This window comes from Hypanus sabinus, chromosome 22 (genome assembly GCF_030144855.1).
Source record: "Hypanus sabinus isolate sHypSab1 chromosome 22, sHypSab1.hap1, whole genome shotgun sequence".
NCBI classification, from domain to species: domain Eukaryota; kingdom Metazoa; phylum Chordata; class Chondrichthyes; order Myliobatiformes; family Dasyatidae; genus Hypanus; species Hypanus sabinus.
Window position 1 is genome coordinate 23,999,473 of NC_082727.1, and position 23,226 is coordinate 24,022,698.

The following is a 23,226-nucleotide window of genomic DNA, read 5'->3' on the forward strand; positions in this document are numbered from 1 at the left end:
GCCATTTTGCCGAGTGCCCGGGCATTGCTTGTACACGCAGCGCTTTGTGTGTGCGCGCCGGTACGTATGTTGGGTGTCGCAGGATCACTGGAGAAATTGGAAAGAGTTTGAAATGCAGGATGAAAGAAGCGGGTGGAAAAGAAAATAGGAGGTTGGAATGCGTGGGAGGTGGATAGACGGGGCATTAGAATTATGGAATAGGGGTAATTTCTGCGCCTGTTGGGGCTAATGTTGAGAATTGCAAGCGTGAGGTTGGCTGGTGAGTACATAGTGCTGATTGTGAATGTCTGGGTGGTGAAGAAGATAGTATGAGGTTAAAGACTGAGTCTGAGGAGAAATCCTTCTGGGCTGTTGTGTTCAGACTCAGATAAGGCCTGACGACCTGGGTGAGAGGGTGGGGGTGGAGGGAGTGCAGGTGGAGATGTTTGAGTGTCTGGCAGCGGTTTGGAAGGTGGACAGTGGGATTACTGGTATGTGTGGTGGCAAAGTAGGAGCTGGAAACTCCACTTAACTAAGAAAACAATGTGGGTTGGTTGGTCAGGAAAGAACATGGTTTTGATGTGAATATACAAGTAATTTGGAAGCTGTCATTGCTGGTGGCATCATTGTTCTGTGCTTTGCTAAGTTCTTCACTTTTGTTTTCCTTGCTTCTTCCCCCCCCCACCCCAACTTTTCTGTTAATTCCTTGCTTAAAAAAAAGTAGCTGTCCAAACCAAAAATCTTCATCAAAATTAAAGCTGAATATAAACCTTGATCAGTTTTTGACTGAAGTCCACCCGTTATTGTTTACTGATGCTTGTTTATACATATTTTTAAAATGGCTCATTGAATTTGTAAGTGGTAAATGCTACTGAAACTTTCACGAACAAATCGTGGCAGTGCCTGCTTCTTTGAATGGTAACTGCGAGAGATCCTAGCTTGGTGCAAGGGTCCAGGTACCAACAATGACCTCGTGAAGGATTTTGGTGCCCGCCTCATCTCCTTCCAGGAGAGCAGCGGTAAAGAGTAAGTTATAATTATTCCTCTCGTGTGTGTGGAGAGCCTTTGCTTGACGTAGAGAGGAGAGTTTGTAACTTGGTTGAAATTAAAAAAAGAGTTTCTGGACAGAAAAAGACAGTAAATATTAGGAAAGATTGCAGAAATAGTTATTTTGGAGCAGCTCCATTGGTGGGATTCAATTTTCTTTTTCCATTGTATACCCTCTGAAATTAGAAATCAAAAAGCTAATGAACAGTGGACTTGCAGATTTGAGTGGGTGGGACTGTGATTTCTGACATCCTATGGGAACGTCCTATGTAGATACTGCATACTCTTGGAACAGCTCATTTCAGGCTCAAGGTCTGGTTGCACATGTAGTCTTTATGAATAGATCCAGATCTAATGATGTCTGCCCACACGTTTAACTGTTAGGGTACTGGAGCTGCAGCTGCATGACCCTTGGCTCATATGGGAGAATGAGGAGATGATGCTATTGATAGGACCTACATGGAGGGAGTCACCTTTAAATTGCAGGTAGCTGGGCCATTCCCCTCAATAATAGGCCATAAGTCATAGGAGTGGAATTAGGCCATTTAGGCCATCGAGTCTGCTTGGCCATTCATCGCTGACCCCGGATCCCCCTCAACCCTATACCCCTGCCTTCTTGCCCTGACTGATCAGGAAACAATCAACTTTTGCCTTAAATATACCCATGGACGGCCTCCACCACAGCCTGTGGCAGAAGATTCCACAGATTCACTACTCTCTGGCTAAAAAAATTCCAACTTAACTCTGTTCTAATAAGTTACCCCTCAATTTTGAGGCTGTGCCCACTAGTTCTGGGTACCCCCACCATAGGAAACGTCCTGTCAACATCCACCCTATCTGGTCCTTTCAACATCCGGTACGTTTCAATGAGATTCCCATGCATTCTTCTAAATTCCAGTGAGTACAGGCCCAAAGCTGCCAAACACTCCACGTATGTTAACCCCTTTCATTCCTGGAACCTCGTGAACCTCATACTGTTTGGCTACTGTTGGGTAGCATGAACTATCAGAGGAAAGTTGCAGTGACCAAGTCTGTGGCACTGTGTCTGGCTTTGTGGCTCAGAAGGGAAGGGATGAATTGAGGAGTGCAGTAGTGATAGGGGACTCCGTGGTTAGAGGAGAAGACAGGAGATTCTGTGGATGTGAACGAGACTCCCAGATAGTATGTTGCCTCCCAGGTGCCAATGTCAGGGATGTCTCAGATCAGGTCCACAGCGTTCTAAAGGGGGAGGGTGAATGGCCGGAAGTTATGGTACATATTGATACCAACAACTTGGCTAGGAATAGTGATGAGGTCCTGAAGAGAGAATGTATGTAGAAAGCTGAAAGGTAGGACCTTAAGGATAGTAATCTCTGGATTGTTGCCTATGCCACGCATCAGTGAGAGTAAGAATAGAATGATTTAGCAGATGAATACGTGGATGAGGATTTGGTGCAGGGGGCTTGTGGAGTAACACAATCATCTTCCGCTTAGGTGAACCAAGGCAGAGATTTTCACTGGCATAAAACATTCTCCTAATAGGATGGACTGTTAAGTGTCTTATAGGAAGAGGTACCAGCCATTGCTGTGGGTCAAGAGTGTGATGATGGGAGTTACCTGGCTTGGGTCACTCAGAACAGGATATTGTGGTTTTAAGAGTTTGTAGCACTGGACAGCAGGAATCCAAAGGTGAGTCTGACTGCAGGCTTCACATGGTGGAGTAGAAAGTGGTGACTGATAACACACTGGAACATTACGATGCTTTGATCCAATTGTTCAAAGAGTCAAGTGCGTGAGATCATTTTTGTGTTTTTTGTATTTTAATTGATAATTTAATTAATCTTTATTATTGAAAGCATGAGCCCAGAGATTTTGATTTAGTGCATTTATGATTTTTAGTAACGAGTGATGTAAGAACTTTTATTTCACCATGCAAATTTTGACCACCAAAGCAATATTAATGAGTGACATTCTGTTTTCTTTAGGTCTGATAAATTCATTATGGCAATGCTTGTAATTGGTCTTGTATGTCGATATCATGGAGCTGCAGCTACTAAACTAGCAAAGCTCACATGCATCCAACAAAAATCCTACCTTTCTTCCAGTAATAAAACAAATGGAGCAGCAGCTGAGAGACAGAAGCACTTGGCAACTTGGGACAGGTTTGGGAATTGGTTAAGTGACCCGGTTGTTCTACCACCTCGAATAGTAAACCTTCGAAGCAACAAGTTTGCCAACCTTGGCTATGCAAGTCAGATTGGAAAAAGAAGGGATAATGAAGATCGTTTCAGTATCGCTGAACTCTCTGATGGATTGTTCTGTGTTGCTGTCTTTGATGGACATGGAGGGACTGATGCTGCTGAGTTTTGTTCCCGATACATTGGACAATATATTCAGTAAGCAAATATCTATTTCTTAACAGTGCCTGCATTTTTAATGAACTTAGGTGCAATTGGGTAATTTTCTTTTAATATTTTTAGACATAATCTACAGTCAGAAGTAAATTTGGAAAATGTCTTGCTGAAATCTTTTCTTCAAATAGATAGAGACTTCACAGACAACACTTGTGATTCAGGAGAAGGTAAGTTACGATATTCTGTACCTAATTCTGCAGTTACTAATATCTGGAATGTGGTGTATATGTACAACAAATGAAATGACTTTTGTGTGTGAAACTTTACAGTTTCAAACATCATAGCATTTGTTTATTTCTCTGGATTTGAAAGCACAGACTAATTTGAGCATTAAAACTTTGGAGAAAGATTTGTTTTAATGGCATACTCACCACTGCTTCAGGACATCACAGAATGCTCTACTGCTAACAAAGTGTTTATTTCTCAAAAGTGCAGTAGGGTATTGACAACAGAGCAGTTAATATATTCTGGCACCGCAGTTCACGGCAGCCATGCTCCGACATGCCATACAGCACCACATCCCGACCCAGGGTCCACCCCTCCACTCCCGTGCTCGAAGGCTTCCCCCGGACAAGCTCCGACTGGCGAAGGAGGAGTTCAAGAGGATGGAGGAATTGGGGATCATCCGGCGGTCCAACAGCCCATGGGCCTCCCCCTGCACATGGTGCCCAAAGTGACAGGGGGCTGGAGACCGTGCAGCGACTACCACAGGCTGAACGGGGCTACCACACCGGACCGCTACCCTGTGCCGCACATTCAGGACTTTGCTGCAAACCTCTTTCAAACAACAGTGAAAATGACCACATTGTGTTGATATTGGTAAAGAGATAAATATTGATCAGAATAAAACTGAAAACTCTTTTCCCATAAACAGTACACATGGTATCATTTATATCTGCTAGTGAGCAGAACCTGGTATTGATATCTGACAAGAAAGGACAAGTTTTAACCCAGGTATTGAAATGTTTGCTTTGATAATTCTCTGAAGGGTGTTTAATCTTGCTTCAATTTCCTGTCATCTTTTCATGTTTTGTTTTAATAATTGCTTTGTGGCGACCCACTTCCTAGCGCACTCGAACCGGCGCACAAATAGCCAGCGCGCTGGCACGAAGGCCAGGTCTGCAACGAAGGGAAAAAGCCTGCGGGGGGTTTGTGAGTACGTGTCCCTTACAACATCCACGCCCGGGGAGGGCGGGATGAGGGAGGCATTAAAGCAAGGCTGTGAAGTTCGAATAAAATCGTCTTTAATTGCAGTTTACTGACTCCGTGTCGTTATTTTAGCGCTGCGTGTAGCACACTGCTACAATTGGTGACCCCGATGGTCCAAACGATTTTTGGACCGGAGATGACCGACGCCGCATCTGTTCATGCGGTTTCGTTGAAGCTGCCAAGCTTCTGGACGCTGCGACCTCACCTATGGTTCCAGCAAGCAGATGCCCAATTCCACGTTCGGCAGATGACCTCAGAGGACACACGTTACTACTACGTGGTGAGCTCCCTCGACCAGGACACAGCGGCCCAGGTTGAGGAGTTTGTACAGTCTCCCCCAGCGGACGGCAAGTACATGGAATTCAAAGCCCTGCTCATAAGGACTTTCGGACTCTCATGGCGTGAGCAGGCTGCCCGTTTACTGCACCTGGATGGCTTGGGAGACAGACCTCCGTCGGCTTTAATGAATGAGATGTTGTCTCTGTCCAGTGGACACAAACCCTGCCTCATGTTTGAGCAGGCATTCCTGGAGCAGCTGCCCGAGGACATACGCCTGCTGCTGTCCGATGCGGATTTCAGTGACCCCCGGAAGGTGGCAGCCCGGGTGGACTTACTGTGGAACGCCAAGAAGGTGAGTGGGGCGTCCATCGCACAGATCACCCAGCCATGCTCCCAGCAGCAAACCAGTCCAGGCCCGGCCGCAGAGCCCACTAGCCCCAGAGGCAGGAGTGGGGAGCCCAACAAACACTGGTGTTTCTACCACCAGCGGTGGGGCACAGAAGCCCGCCGTTGTCGCCCGCCCTGCCAGTTCCTGGGAAACGCCAGGGCCAGCCGCCGCTGATGGCTACGGCGGCTTTCCATCGGGATAGCCTCCTGTATGTGTGGGACACCGTTTTTTGGTCGACACTGGTGCGGAGATCAGCATCTTACCTCTGATGAGTTACGACACCCTCAACAGGGCACCGGGTCCCCCTCTGAGGGCCGTGTACGGCAGCACAGTAAGGACTTACGGCACCCATACGGTGCAGCTACAGTTCGGCTCCAGCCAGTTCTCGTGGGACTTCACACTGGCCGCCGTAGCCCAACCGCTTCTGGGTGCGGATTTTTTGCGGGTTCACAGCCTACTGGTCGACCTGCCCAGGAAGAGACTGGTTCACGCCAAGACCTTTCAGACGTTCTCCCTGGGTGCAGCCCTGTTGCCGACCCCACACCTCGACTCCATCACGCTGTCCGACAACGACTTCACCAGGGTCCTGGTGGAGTTCCCATCGGTTCTGGCACCGCAGTTCACAGCGGCCATGCCCAGGCACGGCGTACAGCACCACATCCCGACCCAGGGACCACCCCTCCACGCCCGTGCTCGGCGGCTTCCCCCGGACAAGCTCCGACTGGCGAAGGAGGAGTTCCAGAGGATGGAGGAATTGGGGATCATACGGCGGTTCGACAGCCCATGGGCCTCCCCCCTGCACATGGTGCCCAAAGCGACGGGAGGCTGGAGACCGTGCGGTGACTACCGCAGGCTGAACGAGGCTACAACACTGGACTGCTACCCTGTGCCGCACATTCAGGACTTTGCAGCAAACCTGCATGGCGCACGGATCTTCTCCAAGGTAAACCTCGTGCGGGGATACCATCAAATCCCAATTCATCCGGACAACGTCCCCAAAACGGCTCTCATCACCCCGTTTGGCCTTTTCGAGTTCCTCCACATGCTGTTCGGCCTGAAGAATGCCGCACCGACGTTCCAGCGATTAACGGACGCGGTGGGACACGACCTGGACTGCGTTTTCTTCTATTTGGACGACATCCTCATAGCCAGCAGCAGTCGTCAGGAGCATCTGTCCCACCTCCGTCAACTCTGCGCCCGACTGAGTGAGTACAGTCTTACAATCAACCCCGCCAAATGCCAGTTCGGACTCGATACCATTGACTTCCTGGGCCACAGGATTACTAAAGATGGGGCAACCCCTCTGCCTGCTAAGGTAGACGCAGTCCGCCATTTCCCCCGACCCACCACGATCAAAGGCCTTCAGGAATTCGTGGGTATAGTCAATTTCTACCACTGCTTCCTCCCTTCAGCTGCCCGGATCATGCGCCCCCTGTTCGCCCTACTGTCGGGTCCAGGCAAGGACATTACCTGGGACGAGGAGTCTGCCGCCGCTTTCATTAAAACGAAAGAAGCCTTGGTGAATGCCGCGATGCTAGTGCATCCCAGAATGGACGTCCCTACCGCCCTCACAGTGGACGCATCCAACACGGCAGTCGGTGGGGTGCTGGAGCAGCTCATTGCAGGTCGCTGGCAACCCCTGGCGTTTTTCAGCAAACACCTGCGGCTACCCGAGCTCAAGTACAGTGCTTTCAACCGGGAACTGTTGGCGCTCTACCTGGCAATCCGGCAGTTCAGGTACTTCTTAGAAGGAGGGGCCCTTCACCGCATTCACGGACCACAAACCGCTTACCTTTACGTTCACGAAGGTGTCCGATCCCTGGTCGCCCCGTCAGCAGCGCCATCTGTTCTACATCTCTGAATACACGACGGATGTCTGGCACGTCTCGGGTAAGGACAATGTCGTGGCGGACGCCCTCTCTCGCCCTAACATTCATGCCCTTTCCCAAGGGGTAGACTTTGAGGTGCTGGCAGAGGCGCAGCAGGCGGATGAGGAGATCCCGAGTTACAGAACCGCAGTCTCTGGTTTGCAGCTCCAGGACCTCCCCGTAGGCCCGAGTGAGAGGACCCTACTCTGTGATGTCGCCACCAGCCAACCCCACCCCGTCGTCCCGGCACCTTGGCAGCGACGTGTCTTCTACTCCATTCATAACTTGGCGCACCCCTCCATCCGGACAACCGTCTGGATGGTCTCCAGCAGGTTCGTTTGGCACAGACTCCGCAAGCAGGTCAGTGAATGGGCCAGAACGTGCATGCACTGCCAGACGGCCAAGGTGCAGCGGCACACCAAAGCCCCACCGCAGCAGTTCCATCCCGCCCACCGGCGTTTCGACCACATTCATGTGGATATCGTGGGCCCCCTGCCAGTGTCGCGTGGAGCGCGGCACCTCCTGACTATCGTGGACCGGTTCACAAGATGGCCAGAGGCGATCCTGCTCACTGACACCACCTCCAAATCTTGCGCCCGGGCACTGATCACCACCTGGATATCTCGCTTTGGTGTACCGGCCCACATTACCTCCGACAGAGGCGCCCAGTTCACCTCCAGCCTGTGGTCAGCTATGGCCAGCCTTTTGGGGACTCAGCTGCACCACACCACTGCCTACCACCCACAGTCAAACGGCCTGGTGGAGCGTTTCCACCGTCACCTGAAGTTGGATCTCATGGCCCGCCTGAGAGGAGCTAACTGGGTGAACGAGTTTCCCTGGGTCCTACTCGGCATCTGCACGGCGCCCAAGGACGCTCTGCACGCCTCATTGGCCGAGTTGGTGTACGGCGCACCCCTGGTCATCCCCGGGGAGTTCATACCAGCCCCAAGGGGGCGAGAGGAAGAACCCGCAGCAGTCCTGGGCAGACTACGCGAGAGGCTCGGTTCCCTGGCCCCCGTACCCACTTCGCAGCATGGGCAGAACCCGACCTGCGTACCCAAAGACCTGCAGAACTGTAAGTTTGTGTTTGTACGACGGGGTGGGCATCGGCCACCGCTGCAATGGCCCTACGAGGGGCCGTTTACGGTGCTCAGGAACAACGGGTCCACGTTCGTGCTGGACGTTGGGGGGAAGAGAGGAGGTTTTCACGGTGGACCGACTCAAACTGGCCCATGTGGACCTGGAGCAACCGGTCGAGTTCCCAGCACCGCGGCGCAGAGGCCGACCTCTCAAACCAGGTCCGGCCCAGACTGTGGACATTGGGGGGTGTATCGCTGGTTCTGGAGTGGGGGGAGTGGTTATGTGGCGACCCACTTCCTAGCGCACTCGAACCGGCTCACAAATAACCAGCACGCCGGCACAAAGGCCAGGTCCGCAACAAAGGGAAAAAGCCTGCGGGGGTTTGTGAGTACGTGTTCCTTGGAGCATCCGCGCCCGGGGAGGGCGGGATGAGGGAGGCTTTAAAGCAAGGCTGTGAAGTTCGAATAAAATCATCTTTAATTACAGTTTACCGACTCCGTGTCGTTATTTTAGCGCTGCGTGTAGCACACCGCTACAGCTTTTTATTTATCTTGGTGTTCTAATGGGCCATGGTTATTCAATGACTGGCCTATCCTTGCAGTAGGCACTTCCAATTTGGACTACAGTTAGACAACCCACATTAGCGATGCTATGGGTAAACTGAGTAAGGATTGAGCAAAATGGTGCTGGTGGAACACAGCAGCACATTGCGGGCAGCTTACAAAACTTCTAGATATACTTCTGAACTACTCTCACTGAAGTCTGCAGCCTGTAGTATCTCTTTCAATAATGTACTTTTGAACCATCATAACAAACTAGCGTTCTCACATCTTCTGAGGGACTCGGTGCACTTACCTCTCCAGCATACAGGTACGGCATGTTTAAGCGGACAGTGGTACTTCATCATGGCTGAAAGAGAGATAGCATGGGAGGACTCCAAGCCAGATTAAAACAAAGTGATAAAACTTTGTTTCTTCTACCCAGTATCTTTTTAGCAAATGTACTGTTGCTGGAGAACAAGACTGAGTACCTAAGAGCTCGATTGCTATATCAGAGGACAATAAGGAATTGCTTTGGTCGCTGTTTCATGGAGACGTGACTCACTCTGGACACACCAGATTTGGCGATCAGACCCAAGAGCTTCGTAATGCACAGGATGCACTGGACTGTTGATTTGGAGAAGGCAAAAGATGAGGATCTGTGTTTCATGGTAAACTATGTAGTGCTCAGATGCAGTGGTCTTATTGCACACTTGTACCCCGACCTGGAACATATAATGATTAAGTGCTGACCTTTCTACTTACCAAGGGAATTCTCCTCCATGATCCTGACCACAGTCAAAGGCTGATCTTTAGCAGGCACTCAAGGTACTGAGTCCTGCCACTAGCAAGCAAGAAATGACCCACCCCGACACCTTTCAAATCATTGTCGGCGACTTCACTTGGGCTTGTTTGAATAAATCTCTGCCCATTTATCATTAACATATCCAACCATTGCTATACTTCAATTAGGAATGCCTGCCATCCCATGCCTAGACTGCATTTCAGGAAATTTGATCACTTGTCTGTCCTGCTCCTACTTGCATACAGGCAGAGGCTAAAGAGCAAGGCTCTAGCAGTAAGGACAACAAAAAGCTAGTCAAAGAAGGCAGAGAAGTGGCTACGAGATTGCTTCGAGTCAAGGACTCATCAGAGAATCTGAACAAATACACCATGTACTTTATGAAAATGGTTGTAGACAAGTCAGTCCCCACAAAATCATTCAGAGTCTTCCCCAACCAGAAGCCCTGGATGAACCATGAGATCTGCAATCTGCTGAGGGCCAGGTCAGTGGCAGTGAGGTCTGGCGACCAAGTAAAATACAAGAGGTGCAGGCACGATATCTGGAAAGCCATCTCATTTGTGAACTAGCAGTTCCAGACCAATTTTGAATCACTGAAGGACACGCAACAGCTGTATCAGGGTGTGAATGTTATCACCTCCTACAAAGTGAACCAAGAGACATAGGTGAGCTCAAAGCCTTTTATGCTTGATTTGACTGTCAAAATATGGAGGAACCTTCAGAAACTCCCACAGCCCTCGATGACACTGCGATTTCAGTAGTTGTGGCAGATGCAACAGCATCCTTCAAGGGGGTGAATCCACAGAAGGGGTCTGGCCCAGATGGGTTACCTGGCAGAATACTAATGACCTGTGCTGATCAGCTGGCTGGAGTGTTCACTAATATTTTTAACCTCTCACTTCGGCAGTCTGAGGTCCCCACCTGCTTCAGTTATACCGATGCTGATGAAGAACATGGTAACCTACCTCAATGACCATCATTCAGCAGCACTTATCAATAAACATATCAAAGAGTCGACTTGGATACACTCCAAAGTGCCTACCATCACAATTGGTCAACAGCAGATGCCATTGCATTGGCTCGTCACTCAACCCTGGAATATTTGTACAGCGAAGATGCATACCCTAAGGTATAGAAGCAGAATTAGGCCATTTGGCCCCTTGAGTTTGCTCCACCATTTGATCATAGCTGATCCATTTTCCTCTCAACCCCATTCTCCTGCCTTTTCCCTATAATCTTTCATGCCTTAACTTATCAAGAATCTATCAAGCTCCGCACAAAAGACACAAAAGGCCTGGCCTCCACAGCCACCTGTGGCAACAAATTCCATAGATTTACCACCTTCTGGCTAGAGAAATTTCTCCTAACCTCCATTGTAAATGAACGTCCCTCTATTCTGAGATTGTGCAGTATGACCTTAGACTCTCCCACTATAGGAGACTAGACTAGACTAGACTAGACTAGACTCTCCCACTATCTTCTCCACATCCACTCTTTTGGGGCCTTTCGACATTCGATAGGTTTAAATAAGATCCCTCCTCGTTCTTCTAAATGCCAGCGAGTACAGGCCCAGAGCCATCAAATGCTTCTCATATGACAGGCCTTTCATTCCAAGAGTCGTTTTCATAACCTCCTTAGAGCTTTCTCCAATGTCAACAAATCCTTTCTTAGACAAGGGGCTCAAGACTGCTCACAATGCTCAGGGTGAGGCCTCTCCAGTGCCTTATAAAGCCTCAGAATTACACGTTTTTATATTCTAGTCCTCTGGAAATGAATGCTCACTTTGCATTTGCCTTCTTCACCACCAACTTAACTTGCAAGTTACTCTTTAGGGAATCCCACATGAGGACTCCCAGGTCTCTTTGCACCTCAGACTATTGAATTTTCTCCCCGTTTAGAAAATATGCCATGCTTTTATTTCTTCTACCAAACTGCATGACCATACATTTCCTGACACTGTATTTCATCTGCCACTTCATTGCTCATCCTCCTAATCTTTTTAAATCCTTCTGCAGCCTCCCTGCTTCCCCAACACTACCTGCCCTCCACCTATCTTTGTATCATCTGCAAACTTGGCCACAAAGCCATCAATTCTGTCATTCAAATCATTAACCTTCAACATAAAAAGAAGTGATCCCAACACTGACCCCCTGTGGAACACCACTAGTCACTGGCAGCCAATCAGAAAAGGCTCCCCTCATTCGCACTCTTTGTCTTCTGCCAATCACCTAATGTTCTAAAAATGCTAGCATCTTTCCTGTAATACCATGGCCTCTTATCTTGCTAAGCAGCCTCATGTGTGGCACCTTGTCAAAAGCCTTCTGAAAATCCAATTATAGAACATCCACCAACTCTCCTTTGTGTATCCTGCTGTTATTTCCTCAAAGAATTCCAATAGATATGTCAGGCAAGGTTTTCCCTTAAGGAAGCCATGCTAACTTTGGGCTGTTTTACCACATGCCCCCAAGTACCCCTAATCTTCATTCTTAATAATTGACCAATATCTTCTCAACTACTGAGGTCAGACTTAACTGGACTATAATTTCCCTCTTTCTGCTTCCCTCCCTTCTTGAAGAGTGGAGTGCAATTTTCAAATTTTCAGTCCACAGGGACCATGCCAGAATGTAATGATTCTTGAAGCATCACAATCTCTTCAGCTACTTCTTCATAATCCTGGGGTGTAGTCCGTCTGGTCCAAATAACTTATCTGTCTTCAGGTCTTGCAGCTTCCCAAGCAGCTCTCCTCTAGTAATAGCAACTGCATTGACTTCTGCACTTTGACTCTCTCAAACTTCCAGCATACTGTGCGTGTCTTTGACAATGAAGACTGACGCAAAATACTTACTCAATTCACCCGCCATTTCCTTGTCCCCCATTGCCACCTCTTCAGCATCATTTTCCACCAGTCCAATATCTACTCTTGCCTTGCTTTTACTCTTCATATATCTGAAAAATCTTTGGTATCCTCTTTGATATTATTGGCTAACTAATCTTAATATTTCATGTTTTCCCTCCTTAAGGTTTTTTTTTACTTGCATTCTGTTGGTTTTTAAAAGCTTCCCAATGAACTAACTTTCCACTAATTTTTGGGCTGTTGGCTCTTGCTTTTATGTTGACTTTGACTTCACTTGTCAGCCACAGTTGAGTTATCCAGCTTTTAGAATACCTTCTTTGAGATGTATCTATCCTGTGCCTTCCAAATTGCTCCCAGAAACTCCTGACATTGCTTTCCTGCTGTCATCCCTACTTGTTCCCTTTCCAATCAGCTTCAACCAGCTCCTCTCTCATGCCTCTGTACTTCCCTTTACTCCACTGAAATACTGATACATTTGACTTTAGCTTCTCCCTCTCAAAATGCAGGGTGAATTCTATCATATTATGATCACTGTCTCCTAAAGGTTCCTTCACTGTAAGGTCCCTAATCAAATCCGGTTCATTACACAACACCCAATCCAGAATAGGCGATCTCCTAGTGGGCTCAACCACAAGCTGCTCTAAAAAACCATCTCTTAGACCAGGGGTCGGCAACGTTTACCACTGAAAGAGCCAATATGGACCCATTTCCCACAGAAAAGAAAACACTGGGAGCCACAAAACCCGTTTGACATTTAAAATGAAATAACACTGCATACAACGTTTTTTTTTTGCCTTTATGCTATGTATAAACAAACTATAATGTGTTGCATTTATGAAATTGATGAACTCCTGCAGAGAAAACGAAATTACATTTCTGCATGCAACAAAAACATTTTGAACTCCGAAAAAAAGACATTGGGTTGAAGATTACTCCATAGGTAGCCTACCTTGGATCGAAAAATTAAAAGAAATCGCGCACTGGCGGGTGTCAGGCATTGGCAGTGGTGATGTATATTAATAGTGATAAAAACACGTTGTAGTGGTGTAGCGCTACACGCAGTGCTAAAATAAAGACACTGCAGTCAAAGGTAACTTTATTCGAACTAAACAGCCTTGATTTAAAGCCTCCCCATGGGCGCAGATGCTCCAAAAGACACGTAGGCTATCTCCCTTAGCCGGAACGGTGGCTAATTGTGAGCCGGTTCAGATGTGCCAGGAAATGGGTCGCCACAACGTTTTTACAAGATCACCATAATCTTCAAATTTTGAATTACATTTCAAAAACTAACAAACTACGGGGAGCCGCAGCACAGAGATCAAAGAGCCGCATGCGGCTCCGGAGCCGCGGGTTGCCGACCCTTGTCTTAGACTCATCCTACAAATTCTCTCACTTTGGATCCAAATTCAATTTGGATCCAAAACATGATTTTTTCCAATCTACCTGTGTATTGAAATCCCCCATGACTATTCTAACATGGCTACCATTCGGAGACCTCCCATTGGGGTCTTTTTAACCTTGCGATTCCTTTACTCTACCCATAACAATTCTACATCTTCTGATCCTGTGTCACCTCTTTCTAAGGATTTGATTTCAGAGCAATGCTATCCCCTCTACCTGCCTGCCTATCATTTTGAGACAATGTATATCCTTGGACATTAAGCTCCCAATATAATCTCTTTCAGCCATGATTCAGTGATGCCCACAATATCATACTTGTCAATCTCTATGCTACAAGATCATCTACCTTATTCCATATACGTGTGCATTCGAATATAACACCTTCAGTCCTGTATTCGCCACCCTTTTCGATTTTGTCCCCCATTATACTGCAGCTCATCCCACTGACTGCAATTTTGCCCTGTCATCTATCTGTCCTTCCTGACATTCTCACAGACTGCCTCTGCTTATAAACCAAAAGCCCATCCCTAGCCCTATCAGTCTGTTTTCCATCCCCCTCCCAAATCAGTTTAAACCCTGCCCAACAGTCTAGGAAACCTGCCCACAAAAATATTGACTCCCCTCAGATTCAGGTATAGAAAGTCCCTTTTATACATACTGTACCTTCACCAGAAGAGATCCCAATTATCCAGACATTTGAAACACTGCCTCCTGCACCTGTTCCTCAGCCAAACATTCATCTGCCAAATAATCCTTGCCTTAACCTCTCTGGCACGTGGCATAGGCATCAATCCAGACATAACTAACCAGGAGCTCCAGCTTTTTAGACTTCTGCCTAGCTCCCTAAATTCTTTCTTCAGGGCCTCCTCCCTTTTCGTACCCATGTCATTGGTTCCAATATGTGCCAAGACCTCTGGTTGCTCCCCTGCCTCATTTAGAATGCCATGGTCCCGATCTGAGACATGCCTGACCTTGACATTCTGGAGGCAACATACCATCTGGATGTTTCTGTTTCATTCACATAACCTCGTGTCTTTTCCACTGACCATGGAATCCCCTTTCACTTCTCTTCCCTCCTGAACCCCAATGCCATACGCAGTGCCAGAGACCTATCACTGTGGTTTCCGCCTGGTAGGTCTCCCACCACCCCCCAACAGCATTCAAATTAAATACTCATTTGTTGAGGGGAACGGCATGGCGGTACTTTGTACTGGCTGCCAATTTGTTTTCCCTCTCTTGCATCGTGCAACTTAAGGTTGACTACCACCCTGTAGCTTCTATCTATAACATTCTCATTCTCCCATAAGAGCTGAAGGATGCTCTTCATAAATTACAGTTCAGCATTCAGTGCTATCATCCCCTCAAAACTAATCAATTATCTTCAAGACCTTGGACTCAATACCTCCTTGCACAATTGAATCTGTGATTTCTTCACCTTCATACCCCAGTCAGTTCAGATTGGCAATGAAATCTTAAGCATCAGCACAGGTACATCACAATGCTGTGTGCTTAGTCCCTGCTCTGCCGGCTTTGTACTTATGACTCTGAGGCTCCAATGCCTTGACTTAAATTTGCTGATATTTGCTGATTTGACTGTTATTAGTCAAATCAAAGGTGGTGATGAATCAGAATATAGGAGGGAGTTTGAAAGTCTGGCTGAGTGGTGCCACAACAACAACCTCTCACTCAATGGCAACAAGAAACTGATTATTGATATCATGAGGAGGGAACCTGAGGTCCATGGGCGTCTTCATCAGGGGTTCAGAGGTGGAGAGGGTCAACAACTTTAAATTCCTCGGTGCTATCATTTCAGAGGATCTGTCCTGGGTCCAGCCAGTGCCTCTACTGTCTTAGAAGTTTGTGAAGATTTGGCATTTCATCTAAAACTTTGACAAACTTCTATAGATGTGTGGTGGAGAGTATATTGACTGGCTGCATCCTGGCCAGGTACTGAAATGCCAATGCCCTTGAATGTAAATGGCTACAAAAAAGTACTGGATACAGCCCAGTCCATCACGGGTAATACCCTCCCTTCCATTGAGCACATCTACATGGAGCATCTATCAAGTACCCCCGCCATCCAAGTTATGCCTTCTTCTCACTGCTGCCATCAAGAAGGCACAGGAGTCTCAGGGCTCTCAGCACCAGGAACAGTTATTATCCTTCAAGCATCAGGCTCTTGAACCAGAGGGGATAACTGCACTCAACTCATCATCTTATGTTCTTATCACATGTTGCTTATTTAATATTATTATTTAATTTTTCTTCCTTTTTGCCCCGTTCTTTGTCTTTTGGATATTGGTTGTTTGTCCTGTTGGATGCAGTCTTTCTTTGATTCTATTGTGTTTCTTATATTTACTGTGCATGCCCACAAGAAAATGAACCTCAGGGTTGTATATGGTGATGTGTATGTACTTTGATAATAAATTTACTTTGAATTTGAACTTTGAACAAGGGTATGTTCTCAAGTGTTAGCAAGCAGTTCACATTGGAACTGTCCTTGGGTGTGCCTTGAAGACTTTGAGATTAACTTTACTATGTACTTCGAAGTTTTTGAACTTTGGATTCCAATTTAGATTCAGATTTATTTGTCACATAAACATTGAAGTATACGGTGCTTGTGTAGTTTGTGTTAACAACCAATATGTCCAAGGAGTCACCACACACTCTGAACAAAGCATGCTCACAATGCTTAGCAAAACAACAGAACCAGCAGCAACAACAACAGAACAAAACAAGACAACAGCAGCAAAATAATTCCCTTCCCCACCCTCTCACCACCTCACACACGAATAGGCCTCTATTCCCAGGGCACACACACCTTGGCACCAGACTCTCAGATATCGGGCTTTCACCTCCAGTCCATGGTCCAGACTTTTAGACTCGACCGTTCCTTTACTGAACCATAAACACATTTACAAACATCTGATTGTGTACTGGTCACCACACTGACACTTACTTTCAAATGCCAGAATGAATTAAACTTGACACTGTTAGATGTTAAATTGGTTCCAAAGCATTCATCCAGCTCTCTTGATTCTACCATTTTAAGTAAATTTGCTTGATGGCCCTGGGCATTGTCACTGATAGTTGTTGATATTGCTGACTCTTGCCTTTAGCCTGAAGTCTTTGGTTTATCATCTCTCAGATTTGGAAGTGCAATCCTCTCACTGAGGCTTGTATACAAATTTAGCTCACTCTGCTCAGAGCCATGTGATTCAGCGGTGAGAAGGCCACCTTCCATAAACCACACACGTCTAGGGTTGGTATGGTTTGGGTTCAACCAAACAGGAAAGTCAGGATATTCTGACTGAGGAATGCTGTGAATGCTGTGTAAATACTGCCCCATACACAGCTACCATTCGCCAGGAAATGACAGATCACGCATTGCCATAAAATTACCAAGGAAGTATATTTGCCAACTTTTCAACTTTAACAGTTTACTGAAAAGGAAAAGGAAAAAGGGTCCATTGCAGTTAAAAACGGCCTAAATGTGCACATGAACGTTGGAGCTCATTTCTGGATTAGTAAGGTGATTCACTTTGAATACTCACGTGCTGAACCCATGTTCTGCATGAAAGACACCAGCAATAGTTTAAACTTCCCTGCAACCATTTTGAATAAACTGGCTTATTCAGGAGTATTGCCACTTCCTCCTTTGAACCATTCGTCTGCACAAAGCACTTCTTACAACAGGGTCTCTCCTTCAGGTGGGATCCTCTGAGGATCTTCCCTTGTGCTCTTCTTCATACCTCCTGCCAAAAGACCCCAAACCAGACTACCATCCTTCAGAAACACTCCTACTAACAGGACGTTCTGGTTTTGCAGAAAACTGCTAAAGTGAAAATACCTCACTGCATAGCAATAGAAATCTTAACCTGGGAATTACAAAAGCATCCGTTTCCAGAATTGATGGTCTGTTGGTGTACTCAATGAAACAAATCCTTGTTAAAAGAAGAATTTCATTAGCTGCAGTTTTTCCCGTCATGAGCTTTATTCATGGGAAGCAGTTGGATAAAATAATTATCTTCCATCTGTAAACATTCATGCCTTTGACAAAGTTCCACATGGAAGGTTTGTTAAGAAGGTTCAGTCGTTAGGTATTAATGCTGGAGTAATAAAATGGATTCAACAGTGGCTAGATGGGAGATGCCAGAGAGTAGTGGTGGATAATTGTTTATCGGGATGGAGGCCGGTGACTAGCGGGGTGCCTCAGGGATCTGTTTTGGGCCCAATGTTGTTTGTAATATACATAAATGATCTGGATGATGGGGTGGTAAATTGGATTAGTAAGTATGCCGATGATACTAAGGTAGGAGGTGTTGTGGATAATGAGTTGGGTTTTCAATGCTTGCAGGGAGATTTATGCCGGTTAGAAGAATGGGCTGAATGTTGGCGGATGGAGTTTAATGCTGAAAAGTGTGAGGTTCTACATTTTGGCAGGAATAATCCAAATAGAACATACAGGGTAAATGGTAGGGCATTGAGGAATGCAGTGGAACAGAGAGATCTAGGAATAACAGTGCATAGTTCCCTGAAGGTGGAGTCTCATGTAGATAGGGTGTTGAAGAGGGCTTTTGGAACGCTGGCCTTTATAAATCAAAGCATTGAGTACAGAAGGCATTGGTAAGGCCAAATTTGGAATATTGTGTACAGTTCTGGTCACCAAATTACAGGAAAGATATCAATAAATTAGAGAGAGTGCAGAGACGATTTATTAGGATGTTACCTGGGTTTCAGCACTTAAGTTACAGAGAAAGGTTGAACAAGTTAGGTCTCTATTCATTGGAGCGTAGAAAGTTGAGGGGGGATTTGATCGAGGTATTTAAAATTTTGAGAGGGATAGATAGAGTTGACGTGAATAGGCTGTTTCCATTGAGTAGGGGAGATTCAAACGAGAGGACATGATTTGAGAGTTAGGGGGCAGAAGTTTAAGGGAAACATGAGGGGGTATTTCTTTACTCAGAGAGTGATAGCTGTGTGGAATGAGCTTCCTGTAGAAGTAGTAGAGGCCAGTTCAGTTGTGTCATTTAAGGTAAAATTGGATAGGTATATGGACAGGAAAGGAGTGGAGAGTTATGGGCTGAGTGCGGGTAGCTGGGACTAGGTGAGATTAAGAGTTTGGCACGGACTAGGAGGGCCGAGATGGCCTGTTTCCGTGCTGTGATTGTTATATGGTTATATGGTTATAAAAGAAAACACCTAACTAAAGAGTAAAGCTTTTAACTGGCTTCTCAAGATTGCATCTGAGTGTTCGTATGGCTGGATATCTTAGCCTGATTTGGTATATGACAATAGATTAAATAAACTGCTCTATAATATAACACAAAGAAGAGTTATTAAGAGATTTCCTGATTGATTTCTAAATAAGCCATACTGGGTTTGTTACAACCTTTATATTTCAGTGCAGGTGAGGGGATCCAGCTGTTCCTTGTCTGGGCTAATGAAGATTATTGAGGTTTTAAACATAATTATGTCAACTCTTTGACTTTATTTCTGTATTAATAATTTGTTTTTAGATTGCATTGTATTTCTGTGGAGACGATTACATATTAGTATGTTACAGTATTTCAGTTGGACTTAAAATTACTTTCGTTTGTTAAATTCCACTGATGTGATCCGTGGCATAAGTGGTTCAAAGGGCAACAGATTTGTTTGAGGAGTCCTTGATTTTCTCTACTACTGTGATCTAAGAAAAATTGGCGGTTTCATTGCAATAAGAATTTATAATATCAGCAAGGTGTGGCTGTGGGAGTGGAATTTTGATAAAAACCTGCTGGGTGAGTTATGGAACTTAAATGCTATGGTCATTTTGATTACTTTTGGTTACTTCTGAAATAACAGTAGGAATATTTAATTAGTAATATTACTTTTGTTTTTGAAAGTCTTGATTTGTTTTTGTTCTTCTCAGTCAGATTCCATTGGTTCTCTTGTGATGGGATTACCTAAGGCAATTTTAACTGGACTTCAATAGGCTGATAATTCACATTTTGCTTGTACTGATTTTAATCTTTCAGCCACACTGTTCACATCAGGAACCACTGCAACTGTGGCTTTGTTAAAGGAAGAATCTCTTCTTATGGTGGCTAATGTTGGAGATAGTCCAGCTATTCTTTGTCGTGAAGGAAAAGCTGAACAATTAACTGAAGATCACACCCCAAGGAGGCAAGATGAAAGGAAAAGGTGACTTGCCCTATAACGTAAATTTTCAAAACGATTTCATTCAAGTGACCACTTAAAAATACGTTAATACAAGTTTACTATATTAAGTCAGCAGTATAATGCCAATGATGGGGAACTAGTTAAAACATTGATTCAAAATGTTAAGCATTTTTGTTGGCATTGAAATGATTAATTTCAGAATTATCACTGCAAAGGAAAGAGATTGGTAAAAATGCCACAAATGGACTTTGCTTCCAATGAACAGAAATGATGTGAAACATCAGTTATCACCAAACTCCAGACAAAATACACTCTATCTACTACCATCCTCTGTCTTCTATGGGCAAGCAAATTCTGAATCCACCCAGGCAAATTTACCTGGATCCCATGCCTCCTGACTTCGTGAATGAGTCTATCATAGGGAACTTTATCAAGAACCTTACTAAAATTTATATACACCACATTCACTGCTCTACCTTCATCAAAGTGTTTTGTCACATTCTCAAAGAATTCAGTCGGGCTGATGAGGCATGACCTGTTCATCACAGAGCCATGCTGACTTTCCCTAATTAGACAACACACACAAAAGGCTGGAGGAACTCAGCAGGACTCCTGCTGAAGGGTTTCGACCCAAAATGTCGACTGTACTCTTTTCCAGCATTTTGTGTGTGTTGCTTAGATTTCCAGCATCTGCAGATTTTCTGTTGTTTGTGATTGGATCCCTAATCAGATCATGCTTCTCCAAATAGTTGTATATCCTGTCTCTACAAATCCTTTCCAATAATTACCCACCATTGAAGTAAGTCAAATGGGTCTATAATTCCCAGAGTTATCCTTAATCCCTTTCTTGAACAAGGAATAACATTTGCTGCCTTCTAATCATCTGGTACTACTCCTGTAGCCAGTAAGGATGCAAAGATCATCATTGAAGGCACAGTAATCTCTTCCCTTGCTTCCCATAGTAATTTGGGATATATCGCGCCCAGCCCCAGGGACTTATCTATCTTAATATTTTTTAAAAGTTCCAGCGAATCATTTCTTAACCTTTATGTTCTAGCATATCAAGCCATTTTATACTATCCTCACAAACATCAAGGTTTCTTTCATTGGTGAATACTGAAACAAATTATTTATTAAGGACCTTCCCTAACTCCAGGCCTTTTATCCTCTTTTATCCCTGACTGGTTCTCCTGTTCTTCACCTATATTTAGAACATCTGGGGGTTTTCCTTAATCTTTCTCACCGAGGCCTTCTCACGCCACCTTCCAACTCTCCTACATACATTCCTTAGTTTTTCCTGGCTACCTTGTAACTCTCTAGATTCTCAATCTTCATCTTGTCTAGATGTTCCACATCTCTTATCAACCATGATATACATCATGGAAACAAGGGGAACAGACATAGTAGGTGGAGATTAATCCAGACAGGTGTGAGGTGTTGCTTTTTGGGAGATCAAATGCAAAATGAAAGCTTACAGTAAATTGCAGGATTCTTGGGAGCATTGATTTGCAGAGGCAAATCCATAGCTCCCTGGAAGGGCTTGTATGCTGTGGGGCGGGGTGGGGGGGTGATGCCGGTACGACAGCCATGTTTAAGAGGCATTTAGACAGGAGTGGAGGGATGCAGATCATGTGCAAACAGATGGGATTAGTTTAGAGTGACATTATGGTTAGCACAGTCATCATGGGCCAAAGACTCTGTCACTGTGATGCATTGCTCTTTGTTCAAAGTCATTGATACAGCTCATGAATAGCATTGACCTTAGAATCGATCTCTGTTACCTAATTAATCACTAATTATCACCTAGAAAATGAGCCTATTTCCTACACTTCATTTTGCGCCTGTGACCAATTCATGCCAGAACATTATCTCCAATCCCATGGGCTTTAATTTTGCACACTGACCTTATGGAAAGCTTTCAAGAAGTCCAGTTACATCACATCCACTGACTGGTTCTTTTACTTATTCTACCAGTTAAAAAATTCCACTAAATTCAATCATATTTTCAATTATGGTTTTGTTTTCATAAATTCATGTTGACTTTATCCAATTCCATTAAGGATTTTCAAACATTCCTTTACTATATAGTAGACAGGTATATAGAGGAATTTAAGGTGCGGGGGGGGGGGGATGTATGGGAGGCAGGGTTTAAGGGTCAGCACAACATTGTGGGCCAAAGGGCCTGTACTGTGCTGTACTATTCTATAACTTCACTGGACAATTTTTTTTTTCTGGAAGTGTTACTTTCTCAGAATGTTTTTGTTTATGATTGACTACCAGCTGAACATAAATATAATTTCAGGTGACTCGTATCACGTAGGAATTTAGAGAAACAAGTAATTAACTTTTATTGAATATAATGTGTTTAATTACATACGGTGCTGGTAGTTCAAATAAGCTAAATGATTTTTAATTATACTCAGTGCCTGAGGCTTCTCATTTAAGTGCCCAACAATAATCAGCCAGTATTGATGGATTCCAGTTGTTCTGATACCATTTTTCCATGATCACGATGTCCTGGTGAAGCCTTTCACCATGCTCGTCACTGACAGCACCAAGATTTGCAGGGAAGAAATCTAAATGGGAAGGCAAAAAATGAATCTTAGTGACATGTTGCACTTCATGATTCTGTATGCTTGACGCACGTTGGCAACCAGCTGCACATACTGTAATTTGGTACTCTGTAGTTGCCAAGTAAATTTTCAACAACCTTGAATGCTTTCCACACAATATTCTCCGGTCCCACTAGAAGTTCTTTGAATTGCCTATCATTGATGACCTGTTTGATTTGTGCACCCAAAAAATGCCTCCCTTAATCTTGGTATCAGTTATTCTGACTTCAATTATGAATTGAAATAACAAATATAGGCAATTTCAAAAAAATGGTGCATCATAGGGAAATTTCTTTATCAGCAGCCCAAAATCTATAAGTGTTACGTACCCCATAACGGGTTAAAAGGGATCAGCAAAAATGGACACACCTGGATTCTGAGTCTTCCGTTATAAATACTATTTTATTAGTTGCTTTGTGATAAAGTAATACAAAACAAGATAATGCAAGACAGGTTAGCGAAGTATATGCATATATAAGTGAGTTAATAAAGTTTCCAAGCTTCTCCCAGCTCAGATGATTAGATGATACAGTCTAATGGTGGTATGGTAAGTAGTCAGTTCAGTTCTGGAATTTGAATTGAGTAGAGTTGGAGAGCGAGAGAGGGAGTTGTT

The 23,226-nt window shown here is 45.1% G+C and overlaps 1 protein-coding gene across 1 annotated transcript in view; it reads left to right on the forward strand.

The window, feature by feature from the left end:
• Positions 1-3,006: 3,006 nt before the first annotated feature.
• LOC132379747 (protein phosphatase 1K, mitochondrial-like) overlaps positions 3,007-23,226 on the forward strand; it is a 29,049-nt gene continuing 8,829 nt past the window's right edge. The window contains exons 1-3 of the mRNA XM_059948033.1: positions 3,007-3,401; positions 3,486-3,586; positions 19,857-20,022. Coding sequence (XP_059804016.1) covers positions 3,007-3,401; positions 3,486-3,586; positions 19,857-20,022 — 662 coding nt within the window. The remainder of the gene's footprint in view (positions 3,402-3,485; positions 3,587-19,856; positions 20,023-23,226) is intronic.